Source organism: Salvelinus fontinalis, chromosome 38 (assembly GCF_029448725.1).
Source record: "Salvelinus fontinalis isolate EN_2023a chromosome 38, ASM2944872v1, whole genome shotgun sequence".
Taxonomy (NCBI): Eukaryota; Metazoa; Chordata; class Actinopteri; order Salmoniformes; family Salmonidae; genus Salvelinus; species Salvelinus fontinalis.
Window position 1 is genome coordinate 24,990,331 of NC_074702.1, and position 15,809 is coordinate 25,006,139.

The following is a 15,809-nucleotide window of genomic DNA, read 5'->3' on the forward strand; positions in this document are numbered from 1 at the left end:
GTAAAAACCATAGTGATATAGTAAAAGCCATAGTGATAAATAACATTATAATCCTTTTTGTAAGACATTATGTACATGTGCATAACATAATGCATAAAGCACTATACCTGCAGGCTAAAGTGTTCCCAAACCTTCAAATCTGCCAGGTTGACCCCTAGCTCCGTCAGAGCTCCAGTATACCCCAAGAGGCCAGCCCAGGTTACACCAAACGGCACGGCCATATTCCCTCCAGGTGGGACCCTTAAAATTAGCAGGTTTCACAGAAACCAGACACCCAAATACCAGCCGGACCACTCGTCACGTGACAGTGTATACCCTGCAGGCCACCTTCAGGGAAAAAATCTCACTAAGTGATTTGTATTTCTTGACCAGGAGAATGTTTTGCATGGAAATCTGGTTTCAAGTGTTTTATTATTGTTTTCGTATCCAATGTAAAGTATCACAGGCGGATTTTACTCAGGTTTCAATCCAGATGGTGAAACCAAATCAGGGCTATCTCATCGAATTGGCAACACGGTGCTATTTGGATAGCTGATTGGATAAGCTAACTACGCTCAATAATCAGCATGATTGGTATTAGCGTGAAGAGAATGCAAGGCCCACGTAATGAGGCTGCAATAACCATTGGAACTAGGGAATTGAAATGGAGCTTGGGGGCCAAGTGTTAGTTTCCAAATGATTTGACCAAGGAGAACAGGAAATAGAGGATGTAGTTCTAAATTTGTGAATATATGAGAGGTTAGTATGGTCAAAACAAGAGCAGTATTATAAATAGTATTGACTGCCTTCGAAGTTGCGCTCTCTTAGCTTAGTAACTTTCTGTCGTTTCTCTGGCAATTTCAGCGTGGGTGCTGCTACTAGTACAATGATTTGCATAATAATACAAAATAACATTCCCAACGTCTGAACAATTCTATAAGTCAGTTGTGTTAATCATTTCTATGCATCTTTTTGATATTCCTCTACATCCAAATACCATGAGTCCTTATTTTGGTAACTACTTTCTTAAAATAGGATTGTTATAAGCCTCTGTACAATTATAAAGAAACCTATTTTATATGCCGTTGGTCTCTATGCTGCCCATTTATTTCAAACAGAAAGAATACATATTTAATTGCACACTTAAGCAGTTAAAGTCCCTGTGATTTTGTGAAAATGTTTCATCATCTGTTAGAATGAGTCATGTGTCCAAAGGGATCCATGACTGAAGTGGCCAACAGTAATCCTGCGTGAGTCAAGCGAAACAGGGCACTAACCACATAGGGAAAATATCAACCAAGTGTTCAAGTGGTGTGTACAGAACCACAGCCAGGTGACCCACACTGAGGGTGTTTAAACAGACAGAGGTCTAGGCCCAGTGCTGCAGGATGACATTCCAGTGACCCGGTACAACGACGGATACACTTTCCATGGAAAACTGATCAGTCCCTACTAATATGTTGACAACAAAATCTTTCCTTTAAAAAACACTTTAACACTTACAAAGTGCTTAATATCGATTAGAAAGGTTGAATAGTAAAAAGTTGATATATTAAAGAGATATTGGTATATTCAGAGTTATAAAGACACTGTTAGGCTATGAAATAATGTAGAAATGCATGTTCCAGTTAACTTAACGTAATAAATTACCATATTTGTATTGCTTATATTTTGTCGATATTTCAACACTTGCTGTGTATAAAGTTCATGGTCCTTTTCAAAAACGTAGAAAATCTCAATGATTATGAAAGTCACGCCTGTACAGTATCTACTTGAGGTAAGTAACTCATTATTCCAAACCTTATCAATGCAATTAGACCATAATTGCACGTGTTCTTGTAATGCTGGCAAAACCTTTTTTACGTTGCATATTAATAACTGCTCAATAGTGACTGACAAAGTCATCTTAATTTTAAATGTTTTGTAGCGAAGCACGAAAACAATAGCAGTAAAAATGTGTAAGGTTGGTTGATAGTTCATACATTTTTTAGGACCATTGAATAAACTGGTAGGAAATAGAGAGTATGTTTCTCTGGAGGTTTGAAGGTTAAGTTTTTTTAATAAAATATTTTATTTAAAGACTATTAACATTGCAACAAATCTATTAAACTGTATATCAAATGGTTTACATAATGCTACTGTAACTCAAATTGTTCAATTGAATATATTTATTGATTCAACTTCCCAGTCTCTTTTAGTCAGTGCAATTTATAAAAATGACTGCATCAACAATAATCCTGGAACTAAGCGCACTCCACAGTAAGAAAAGCCTAAATCTTCTTGGGTGTTTAGTGTCATTCGAAGCACTGGTGTAGTCTTTTACAATCCATTACATTAATATTTTACAGTGAGCCTCATTTTCTGCCCCCTAAAATGTGTCGAAATGAAACAGATGGGATTTAGACCAAAACATGCCAGAAGTCTAATGCCCAACACAGAGTTATCGTCTGGCCTGCTCTCCTCTTTAGTCAACATACTGTAATTGCCCCTGTTCATGTCAGCCAACATCTACAAACCTCTCCTCAGACAATATTATACCACATTTTCTATCAGTGAAACATGAACTTCCCTCAATCAATCTCCATGGAAAGCCTTAGAAGTCTGAGTGATTATGGCGTTCTTGAAACCACACCATTAAGGTACAGTTAAGTTATACCCATCTTGAATAAATGCTCTACAAGTGTATTAAATAATGTTTAGTATTTCAACTGTATGACAATTTATGAATAAGATAAAGATATGTAGCTTTAGTTTCCCACTTAAGGTGTGCAACATTATACTCAACCCATTTTTACATGCAGCTTACAAAATAAGGAAGAAAAAAGACAAATAAAAATAAATGTCAACCCAAAAGTCGATCTTTCCTCTCGTCTTACCTGAGCTGTCACTTTTCCTCTTGCCATTTCTCTTCTCTGCCTCAGCAGGTGACAGTGTCTGTCTTCCAAAGTCTGCAGGCACACAGTTGGCCCCCGTGGGGGTGCTGCTGCCCAGGTTGGGGGTGCTGGCACAGAGACTGTTCCTGCCAGGGGTGCCTAGGTCTGGGGGTGCGAGGGCACTGTCCTGGGCCGAGTGAGAGTGGGGGTGGGGGTGGCAGAGATTGTGCCGGGAGCTCGCATTGCCAGGAGAGGGCATCTGTGGAATGTGCCAGCCGGCCTGGTGCTGAGGCGGGTGATGCTGCTGTTGCTGTGCCGGGAGATGCCCACGGTGATGGTGGTGATGCCCGCCGAACAGGCCCTCATCACCGGGATAGCCAGAGATGATGCAGGCCGAAGGGGAGGAGGTGGCAGTGGAAGAGGCCAGGTCAGGGTAGGAGACGTGATCCGTGCGTCCGTGGAGAGTCAGCGGAGACTGGGTGAAGGCAGGGTGCAGGGCCTGCACAGTGGCATGGGGGCTGCGGAGGCAGCCAAAGAGCGTGTGATCCATCGCATGCAAACACACAGCCCTCCAGAAAGATGAGGGGGACAAAAAATGAAAGGTAACAAAAAAGTAAACCAACTAAGTTAAAAAAAGGGGTCAAACAAAACACAGAATATCCAAAATCCACAACTTGTGCTCTTTTCTTAGCTCACCCCAAATTTGTCTCCTTGATAAGAGTTCGATAAAAAAGTTGTGTGTATGTCCGTGTGTGTGTGTTGAAAGGGGGCTCCAGTAATAATCCTGGGCATGCAGACAGTTGCCAGGCTGCGCACGATAAACAGTGAACCCTAGATAAGCTGCCGGAGAGATTCTCAGATGACAGGAGAGAGAGGAGACTGGAGACCTGTGGAGTGGAGGGAAAGGTGGTTCCAAAGAACTGCAGTACGAGGGGAGCCGGCAGAGGGAACGGTATAAATAGGCTGTAACGTGAGAGGGAGGCTGGGTCACAGACTGCGTACACTGACCACATGCATATGATCGCCCTCCAAAAAGCACGGCACAATAAATCAGCACTATTAAAATGACTGGTGTCTCGGGAAAGAAGGCCATTTATTTTTCGACTTTCGCTATCTGACTCTTGGTGGCCCCTTTCTTTTTAGAAAATAGTCCATAATGTTTAAGATGATGATGGTGTTATGTGATAGGGTTGTATCATTTCATACGAGATGGGATGTAAAAATGTGAACAGACATGAGATAGGGTGTTGGTGTTAAGGGATAGCTCGTTATGTATTGTCTTACCTTTGTTGATATCGTTGTGAGGTTAGTTATGTTGAAGCACGTGTTGCTTTGTTTTCTTTGCAAAGCCATCTCATACTAGTATACCTCTGTATGCGTAGTTGGTATACACCTTAAAAACGTTTTACCACAGAATATACATATATATGGTATACAGTACCAGTCAGAAGTTTGGACACACCTACTCATCCAAGGGTTTTTCTTTATTTGTACTATTTTCTACATTGTAGAATAATACTTAAGACATCAAAACTATGAAATAACACATATGGAATCATGTAGTAACCAAAAAAGTGTTAAACAAATCTAAATATATTTTATTTTTGAGAAAAAAAAACAATGAAATAGCACATATGGAATCAAGTATTAACCAAAAAACTGTTAAACAAATCTAAATATATTTTAGATTTGAGAGAAAAATAAACAATGAAATAACACATGGAATCAAGTAGTAACCAAAAAACTGTTAAACAAATCAAAATATACTTTATATTTGAGGTTCTTCAAAGTAGCCAACCTTTGCCTTGATGACAGCTTCATGAGGAAGTCCCCTGGAAAGCATTTCAATTAACAGGTGTGTCTTGTTGAAAGTACATTTTTGAGCCAATCAGTTGTGTTGTGACAAGGTAGGGGTGGTATACAGAATATAGCCCTATTTGGTAAAAGACCAAGTCCATATTATGGCAAGAACAGCTCAAATAAGCAAAGAGAAACCACAGTCCATCATTACTTTAAGAGAAGGTCAGTCAATCTAGAACATTTCAAGAACTTTGAACGTTTTTTCAAGTGCAGTCGCAAAAATCATCAAGCGCTATGATGAAACTGGCTCTCATGAGGACCGCCACAGGAAAGGAAGACCCAGAGTTACCTCTGAGGCAAAGGATAAGTTCATTAGAGTTACCAGCCACAGAAATTGCAGACCAAATAAATGCTTCACAGAGTTCAAGTAACAGACACATCTCAACATCAACTGTTCAGAGGATACTGCATGATTCAGGCCTTCATGGTCTAATTGCTCTAAAGAAATCACTACTAAAGGACACCAATAATAAGAAGAGACTTGCTTGGGCGAAGAAACACGAGCAATGGACATTAGACCGGTGGAAATCTGTCCTTTGGTCTGATGAGTAGATGAACGGATGATCTCCGCATGTGTGTTTCGGACTGTGAAGCATGGAGGAGGAGGTGTGATGTGTGGAGGTGCTTTCTGGGGACACTGTCGGTGATTTATTTAGAATTCAAGGCACACTTAACCAGCATGGCTACCACAGCATTCTGCAGTGTTACGCCATCCCATCTGGTTTGCACTTAGTGGGAGTCTAATTTGTTTTTCAACAGGACAATGACCCAAACCACACCTCCATGCTGTGTACAAGCTATTTGACCAAGAAGGAGAGTGACGGAGTGCTGCATCCGAGGACCTGGCCTCCACAATCACCCGACCTCAACCCATTTGAGATGGTTTGGGATGAGTTGGACCGCAGAGTAAAAGCAGCCAACAAGTGCTCAGCATATGTGCGAACTCTTTCAAGACTGTTGGAAAAGTATTCCAGGTAACTATCTCATGAAGCTGGTTGAGAGAATGCAAAGCTGTCATCAAGGCAAAGGGTGACTACTTGGAACAATCTCAAATATAAAATATATTTTGATTTGTTTAACACTTTTTTGGTGTTATGTGTTATTTCCTAGTTTTGATGTCTTCACTATTGCTCTACAATGTTGAAAATGGTAAAAAGAAAAGAAAAACCCTTGAATGAGTAGGTGTTATTGGTGTTGTGTGTCCAAACTTTTGACTGGTACTGTATGTATATTTTTAAACATTAGCTTTTCTATAATAACTAAATATAAAGATCCTATATTATCTTTACAGAGGCGATGATGATACTACTATATACTATAGAGTATAATATGACCAGTAGGAGTTTATAAAGCATGAAAATCCCTCGAGGAGAAGGTATTTCTCTTATCTTATGTCCTATTTCAGTGGGACAGAAGTATTAAAAGTATTAAGCTTGTCATAATCAGATATATATGTAACTTGTTTAGCTCTACAATAGTTGGTTTTATCTAACATATATCTAACAGATTCAATTACATAGGATGAAAGCTGAATCCAATCATTGATTGTTTAAATGTAGTAGCAGGAAGGGGTGATAAAACACAGATAAGCCTACAATCAGACTTAAGTCTAATTTTGATATTGTAAAACAAATTGCTGTACAACTTTTGAATTTTTGTGTGCAATTTTTTTAAACAAATAATGATTTGCCTACACACAAAACATTATACCGTTATATTCCAAATTCAGATCAATAAATTCAAATCTCACCGCAAGAATCAGAAATTATAAGCAGCTCATGAATTTACAAATTACAAATTAACAGACCAAATGGCATTAGACTATTAAATTAGCTAAATTAAACAATCCAACCTTTTTCGATCAATCAAGATATTCCAATAGCTGCATGTGTTCACCTGATGTACGGCTAATGCTTATTGCTTCGGTATCATGGTCAGTAGTACACACACCAGAGCTTCAGAGACTACGCTACTACAGCTGGCTGTGCCACATGTATGCAGCCTGCCTGAGCAAGAAAATTAATTACACTTTGAGAAAAAATGACTTTAGCAGATAGAGAGGAGGCAGGCTGTAACTTGGGCACTATCGCTCTCCCCATTCCTACCGTGCCTTTCGAAGGGAGCAGCACCGTGTCTACAAACTCCTTAGGTGAGCTTGAACCTTCTACTGTTTACCTTTCAAATTAAGGCTAATAGCAGCGTATGAAAGCTAGATGTTTATTCAGCTCTTCTTCTGGTGTTAATACACGTGGTTTCACTCTCTGGACATTCTGTTCGCAGCATTAGTACCCTGTGGTGAGAGTGTCTCAGTGAATCCTACTCTTGTTGCCCCTCGTGTGGTGTGTTGCTCGAGCCGCCGTGATATGAGTCAAAACCCCCCCACAGGTGGGGATGGTGGAGGGGTGATGTGTAATCCACAGATTTTCTGCTGTGACTAGGAGCCCCGGGTCAGAGATTTTACAGATTAAGCCGGGAAAATGGCACCAATTTGGAGCGTGTTTAATGAGGCTTTAGCCGTGACAGGGCAGATAGCGCAAGGCCAGGATAGCACAGTGCTGGAGACATTAGGTAGAGACCTGCTGCTACTCATCCCTGTCAGTCAGTTAGAGAGGCCCAATACGTCCGAACAATGTGGTTATAGACATAGAGGATGATGTGTAACAAAACAAAAAACACTATGAAATTAATAATAATTCAGTCTGTGTGTATTTATTGTGTAGTTATTGGTGTTGTATGTATTGGCTGGTGCAATCAAATTTCCCCCGTTGGGGATTAACGGTCGGGTGAATTAAATGAAGACCTTGGTCTGACTGTAGATCTGATGGGTTCCCAAAGTCTAATCCGTAGAAGAAGTGTACAAAAAAAAGAAGCTTTTGTCAAATCCTTTTGCAGTTTTTTTTGGTGTCAGTTTTGTCTTACATACAAATTGATGTGGCAATTTAGTATTTGGGTATAACTGACCATACTAACTGAATATTTCAAGTTAAATGTATTTGACTGAAGAAGAATTATGCGTTTGTGCTTAACATTAGATTAAAAATCTTATGTGTAACGGAGGCCTGGCTATCATCATGAGCTCTTTCTTTTTACTTGATTACCTGCCTCTTACTTAGCTGAGTTTTAATGTTGTGCTTTAGTCAGAAAGCATTGAGGTATATCTCCACAAAAATATCATATATTATGCCCTTTAAGAAGTGTCCATGATCGTTGTCAAAAGGGCCTGAGTTTTTCTGAAAGACAACGCGTTTTTGATAATACAGTATAAAGACTTTCAATCGGGATGCATAAATACACACTTACGTAATCTGGTTTAAACCTTGGAATATGAAGCATTAAGCACAAGCAGGCTCACACTTGTATGTTTGTTAATACAACAAACAGTAATCCAATACATCCCAAATGAATACATGAATATAAATATAGGGAGAGAAATATAAAGGGCGTCTACTGATAGCTGTTTTCTCATTCGTGGCAAGTTGGATACGTTTTAATGTGAAAAACATTTATTATGATTTTTCAAACCTGATTTGTCATGTCATCCATATTTAAGAACTGATTATGAGGGACTACAATTTATACACAACCATAATTATTATATGGATATAATTATGATGTTTCTTTAATGTCCATAGGTGAATTGAATATTAATGAGGTTGTTAATTACTTAATTTAATAAATTATTCGACAGCAATAAAATACAATATTTAGTGTGTAAAATTGATTGAATCCAACTTAATATAATTGTTATCTAAATGATACATCTTGTTTTTCACATGGTCTCTACTGTAGTGTTTATACACCAAGCTTTTTAAAATCCTACTTCACAAAACAACTGGTAGTAAAATATTTACTTGAACATAATTTAGCTACACTATACATATGCTTTATATAGAATTTTTCTAAACCCTAAAGACAAGATAATTTAAGATACAAATTAAATGCATTAATTTCTTGACTGTAAAAAAAATCCTATATATTCCTCACAATAAAGTTTGGCATTTAAAGGCTTGTCTTTAAATGCCGTTGTCAGTAAAATACATGTGGACGTGAAAACTATGTACTTGATATACGGTGCTGTGAGGCACTAACCGTTGTCTCTTTACACTCAGCATTTGAGTGGTAGATCTTTAAAGTAAAAAGAGGCCTCAGTTAATTCAAACCAAGTACTTATCCAAAACCTATCTTGTCATCTATGCCTTATAAATATAGAGTTAGACTTTTTTACATTATTATCTTATTTATGAACTTATTTATGCAGTATTTTTAAGCTTCTGTTATTTTTAAGCATACACTGAGTGTACAAAACATTAGGAACACTTTCCGTTTGCCCTCAGAACAGCCTCAATTCGTCGGGGCATGGACTCTACAAGGTGTCGAAAGTGTTCCATAGGGATGCTGGCCCATGTTGACTCCAATACTTCCCACATTTGTGTAAAGTTGTCTTGATGTCCTTTGGGTGGTGGACCATTCTTGACAAACACGGGAAACTGTTGAGCGTTAAAAACCCAGCAGTGTTGCAGTTCTTGACACACTCAAATCAGGTGTGCCTGGCACCGACTACCATACCCCGTTCAAAGGCACTTAAATCTTTTGTCTTGCTCATTCACCCTCTGTATGGCACACATACACAATCCATGTCTCAGTTGTCTCAAGGCTTAAAAATCCTTCTTTAACCTGTTTCCTCCCCTTCATCTACACTGATTGAATTGGATTTAACAAGTGATGTCAATAAGGAATCATAGCTTTCACCTGGATTCACCTGGTATGTCATGGAAAGAGCAAGTGTTCCTAATGTTTTGTACACTCAGTGTACGTTGTTATGTTGAGTAGGATTGCAATGGTCTTGTTTCATTTTGTGGGATGTTGGTTGCAGTTGAATATGCTGTATATTTTCTCTTTTGAGTAAGTACTGTACAATAAAGCTAATGTTTATTACTGAATGACCTTGCATAGTTAAGGTAATATCTATCATACTGTAAATATGAACTGCCAAATATACTGAATGAAGTTCGCTCTGGATAAAATGTAATGAAATGTAACATAGCTTTGTTTTATTACTTTTGATTGCATTGTGTAAATACATTTGATCTTATATCTTGTTAGGATATGATGACTATGATGACTATGATGACTATGATGACTATGATGACTATGATAACTATGATAACTATGATAACTATGATGACTATGATGACTATGATGACTATGATGACTATGATGACTATGATAACTATGATGACTATGATGACTATGATAACTATGATGACTATGATGACTATGATGACTATGATAACTATGATAACTATGATGACTATGATGACTATGATAACTATGATAACTATGATAACTATGATAACTATGATGACTATGATGACTATGATGACTATGATAACTATGATAACTATGATGACTATGATAACTATGATAACTATGATAGCTATGATGACTATGATAACTATGAGGACTATGATGACTATGATGACTATGATTTTGTAAACCTGCCACCAAGATAATGATCGCTTAATAAATCCAAGAAATCTTCTAATGTTTTATTTTATTTTATACAAATTCATTGTAGCTTACCTATCTGCTAGAGATCCTGGTTTTAGTTTAATTCATATCGTTTTTCAGAAGCTATAATTAACATCTAAAATGCATGGAAATCAAAATTCAGCTCACAAATTCTGATTCATGCTTATATCCCTGTACTACAGAGAAATGAAGGCGGTAATAGTGAGGTGGCCATTGTCTATCGATTGAACAATTATAGACAGCAGGGGTGACATCACTATCTACGGTGGTGCTTGGAGCTGTGGATAGCGTGAGGGTCCTGCTAGGTTCTCAGAACAGGGCGACAGAGCCAGGCTGGCTGCACGGCTGCAGACTCGTGTGGTACTGAGCAGGGCCTAGCACCAGGCAGACCACACCTCAAACAGCTCAGGGTCACCCACTAAAACTCCATTTAGATCTGGACCAAGTACAACCTAGTATCCTACCTCATTTGCACACACTGCACACACTGCACACACTTTTTCTACTATATTGTTGACTGTATGTTTGTTTATTCCTTGTGTAACTCTGTGTTGTTGTGTGTCGAACTGCTTTGCTTTATCTTGGCCAGGTCACAGTTGTAAATGAGAACTTGTTCTCAACTAGCTTACCTGGTTAAATAAAGGTGAAAAAAAATATTTAAAAAATAAAACACTAACACCCAAAGTCCCAGGTTGGCGGGTTCCATACGCATTACTACAGCGCTAAGCCTCCTCCTAGCTACATTTGTAAATGCCCTCCACCATGTTGCCCCCCCCCCCCACACACTTAGTGAGCCCTGGAAGGCTTCATACTTCAGATGTGAATGGGTGCCAGAAGACATTGAGTTGGTTCAGACTTCAATCTGTGAATGATGCCTTCAGTGCCATTAGGCCTTAGTGTTTTTGCGATTGCCTCACCCTTGGCTTGTTTCACAATTTGTTACTGACCCCCACAAATCTCATTCACTCCAGCAGCTTGGAAACAGCGTTGGGCCAATTCCATCACTTCAGCATCCGTCTGATCGTCCAGTACAACATGCTGTTCCAATAAAACAAATCATTCAGAAGAGTGAAGTCAACGTTTTATGATTTAACGGCTTCCTTCTCTCTTTAGGTTCCTGGGGTTTCTGGCATATTCCTAGAGCGCTAGATTCTCCCACTAGTCACTGACTCAAAGCTCTGACTAACACTCAACGTGTCAAAGTGTTTGTAGAACTTCATTAGCAAGACCTAGCACATTATTCTAGCTCTCCAGTCTCCACCATTGATCTGCTCTCAGGGCGCTGCCATACCATAACACCCTGTCAGTGGCAGGTCCAATGCAACTATCAAAATCCATTGAATTGTTCGTGATCGGTGAAGGTGTCTTCAACACTTACCTCTACTGGTAAGTGTTGAAGGGGGGGGGGGGGGGGGGGGGGGGGGGATATAGATACAGTCATGCTTCAAGTGATCCCAACTGACCTATAGCTATGAGTAAAGCTAACGCATACTTGACCTCTGGTGGCGATGGGGTTATGCTGATCTCACTTCCATTACACAAGCATCTGGAGAGGAATACGATACTAATAGCAATCAGAAATGGTCATCACAATCATCATTATAGTTGTATTTATGGTAATTATCATATACTGTACAACGTACCAGATGGGAAAGTATCAACGTTTTTTTTACCCATCCCTTATCAGCAATCATTAGATTGATGACTCCAAAACATTTGAAAAGAATGGCTACACCTACAGATTGTCATTAGAATTATTTTAGAATGTTGACATACTGTATTAACCATACTGTGGTATGTCACCTGTGAAGCTGAAAGTGACATAATTTCAATGGTTAAATATCCATATTCTCACATAATCTGATGAGACCATGTTGCCAAGTGAAACATTTTTAAAGTTCAGACATATTTTCTTGACATTTATTCATCTATTATTAGTGTGTGCAGAGCAGATCTGAAGTCAAGGGTTATTGCTGCCCGGTGTCAGTCAGATTTAGCAGCGGCCCAATAGGAACTCTGTGACCTTCGCATATTTTGCACTCAGTGAGGTCATTGGCTGGTCCCCGGGGAGCCATTATCCTCTCTGTCTCCTCTCAAGCTGGGAAGTGGAGTTCCCAAGCATTTCCCTTCTTTCCTCCAGAACAATCCCATGTCTTCCCAATCAGGAGTATCTAGTAGCTGACCCGTTTACTGAGTCCACACGGTGTGGAGATGACGCATGACCAGCCGTCTGGGACAACAGGAGGATATTGAGACATACTGTAAGGGTGTCTGAAATGAAATCGCCCCTAACGCTGATAGCGAGGGCTTAGAGCAGTGGTGCTCAAACCTCTCCTCGGGGACCCCCAGTCGTTCCATGTATTTCATCTATTCTAGAACTAGCACACCTGATTCAACTTGTCAACAAACATCAATCCCTTTGGTTTGGTGATTCAGGTGAGCTAGTTCAGAGCTGCGACAAAATTGTGATACGTCAGGGGGTCCCCGAGCAGAGGTGTGAGAACGACTGGCTTAGAGAGTATAGGTGATGTTATGGAGGCTCGTTTGGAAATCGTCCAACACAGTCTCAGATTGTGAAAGACTCTGATGTTTTATTGTTTTGTGATTTGCTGTTCGAGAAAACACATTATTGTCCTGAGTCTATCTGAATAACTTAGATCATACAGTAGCTTAATTAACCCTGGAAATAAAACATGTTTTACTCTTTATGTATTAGTTGAACATTAAATACAAATTCCTACATGTCATTCAACATGTAAAATCAAATGCATCCCCATGACATCTGTTGAAGAGAAATGTACAGTAAGACATGTACCTATCTCCTGTCTTTTGTTTGTAGTCGTCAGGTGACAGTGCAGTGTGCAGGAGCTGGGAAGGGGGTGGGGGTTGAATTGGGCTAGCTCGTTGGGACTGAAGAGTGAAGGGGAGGAGGAGGTTTGTACGGGAAGGAGAACAGCATCACTTCCAGGGCTTTCCAGACCTCCCTGGGGCTTCATTATAAGACAGAGAAGAAGGAGGGGGAGGTACTTCCTGTGACAAATAATCCATCTGCACAAACAGAAGCACTGAGGGAGACCTGCGAAAGGAACCAATGTCACAGCAAGACTGTGATAGAAAATTGACACTGAGGAAGGAGAGAGACAGAGAGAGAGAGAGAGAAAACAAAAGTATAAGTAAAGAGAGATGGGGAGTGCAGGAAGTAAGAAGCTGGAACAGAAAGACAGGGTGTGCAGATTTAAAGAAAATGAGTGGGGGAGTTGGACAGACTCAAGAAGGAATTGAAAACTCCCTGTAGCGTGAAAGCTGCAGCTATTAGTCATCCAAAAGGAAACAATAGGGATGTTGTCAATCTGGGAGAGAGGACTTCCCTCAGGAAGAAGCGTGGGATGGGACAGTATTGGATTTGAGACTATTCTTTTAAAAGTGTGTTTCTCCTCTGCAAAATGTAAAAACATTGTAGCCTACATAGCTTGTTCACCTATGAATTAATACCCACATTAGTTCTCCATTAATTGTTTGTATGGGGCTATTAGAAAACAATGGTAAATCAATCATTCGTACTGTAAGCAATGAATAAAAAAAAATTCGTTCATAAATGTGAATTTAAAAAAATACTTTTTGGGTTAGTATGGTTAGTACCAGGGTTGGCTCTAGCCTTCTAGAGGCCCTAAGTGATTATCTATGTACGCGGCGAGATAACTTTTAGTTTGAAAGTACATTTAATACACTTCTACACATTTTGCCATGGTGCGGAGAGAAATTATAATATAATGTTTTGACAAATTTCATGTAATTCTACTCATTTTGCCAGGGAGGCAGTGAGACATTTTTGCAATTTTAAAGCAAGTTTTCTGCAGTTCTACACATTTTGCCATGACTTATGTATCCCATGTTAATGATATCTGAGTGAGAGTGGGGTCCCCTGGAGGTCAGTGCCCCTGGACACGTGCCCTGCATGCTAAACTAACTGGCTAGACTAACTTACCATTCTAAAAATGATTAGCTGACATGGCTACTTGAGTGACTGTCAGTGACAGACTAACCTAACGTAGCAGGCGTAAAATAAATGCCTGAAACTAGACCCCCCCCCCACATTATGTATGGTCAAAAACTGTAGGGGGAGGTTCTCTTCTGCACTGTTCAACCAATCCAGTAAATGCGGAGGAGGAGTTAAGATGGAGTCACGCCTTTTTAATGTGATTTTTTTTTTATAGTAATCATGGCCAGATACGACCGGGCATGCAGGTCACGTGCTAAGGGATTGATTTTGTTAGTCACTCTCACTCAAGCTCTCTCTTCCATTTCCCCTGAAAACTGGAACATCCGGTTGTTGATGTCCCCGCTGAGACTAAGGACTGAAAAAACTAAAGAAAAACCGCTGATGCACAACCAAATTTCAAACTTGCACCTTGTGTGTTCTACAATTCTAACTGTCAACAGTAAGTTGAGTCGGGGGCCCTCTAGCGGCCAGGGTCCCTAAGCAACCGCATATGTTGCTTATGCCTAGAGCCGGCCCTGTCGCTGACTGTTCCTGAATCACACATTGTCTTAACAAATTCCTCACACCTCTTTGAAGAAATAAACTCCTCTCCTTCGACTAGTTTTGACTCAGTGCTTCCTCAGTGTCTTCCCCAGCTGTTTACGTTTACTAATTATAGTTGTTGATATTGAATGACCCACACTGACGCACCAAAGCACCATGCATTGCCAGAGAAGTCCCAGATCAAGTGAGAAAAAATCCCCCTAATTCAGTCATCACTGTTGGCCAGTATGAAGACGGACTGTGGGTTGTAATGTTTATATCTGTCCCCCTACACTTGTTAGCTCCTTTAGGCCTATACAGCTTTTAAACATACTGTCTCAACGTCACTAGTAACTGCTTTAACTTCAACTTCAGCATAATTTGAATATATGTATTTATACAATGTATACATTGTATATATATGGTATTTTACAAAGCATGAGCTTTGACATCCTCTAAACACGTTTGACAGATATATAACTACTTTTCCCACATGTACAATGTCCCCCAGTGTAGTTATTGAGGTAACACACATCTCTCAATTCCAGATGAAAGAACACCAAGCATTTACAGGAACATTCTCACATGTCACTCATGTTCACTCACGTCAGTCTTGTTGTTCAGCAATCAACACATCATTTCCCTTTCTCCTCGATAAATAAACCCTATTAAAAGATTGCCTCCTGGTATTAAAATGCCTAACACTGAGCGACACTGCCATAGTTGTGGTAAGTCGTGTAAATAACTGTTCTGCTGAGGGCCTGCTGATCAAACACTGCACCAAGCACCATTTTCTTTCTTAATCGACTGTATCATACAACCCCATCTGTTTACCTTCAACCAGATTGCCATTTTATAGAGCTGATTACTACGTGCTAATTACACTACACAGAGGGTTGGAGTCAGAACACACAGCAGGCAAACACAGTACGCACACAGGCTGGAATACACACACAGACTCGTACATGCAAACACACAGGCTTGAACACACACAAACCCTGGTTTTCACACAGAGGCTGGTACACACACACACTGCTCCAGCG

At 39.8% G+C, this 15,809-nt stretch overlaps 1 protein-coding gene across 8 annotated transcripts in view; it reads right to left on the reverse strand.

Annotated features, from left to right (window-relative positions):
- The window catches only part of LOC129837683 (homeobox protein MOX-2-like), a 71,234-nt gene that overhangs the window by 5,957 nt on the left and 49,468 nt on the right, over positions 1-15,809 (reverse strand). For 7 of the 8 annotated variants that reach the window (XM_055904038.1, XM_055904035.1, XM_055904040.1 and 4 more), the window contains one exon: positions 2,856-3,421. In XM_055904038.1, the coding sequence (XP_055760013.1) occupies positions 2,856-3,421 (566 nt within the window). The remainder of the gene's footprint in view (positions 1-2,855; positions 3,422-15,809) is intronic. The other variant, XM_055904041.1, reaches the window with a different exon arrangement.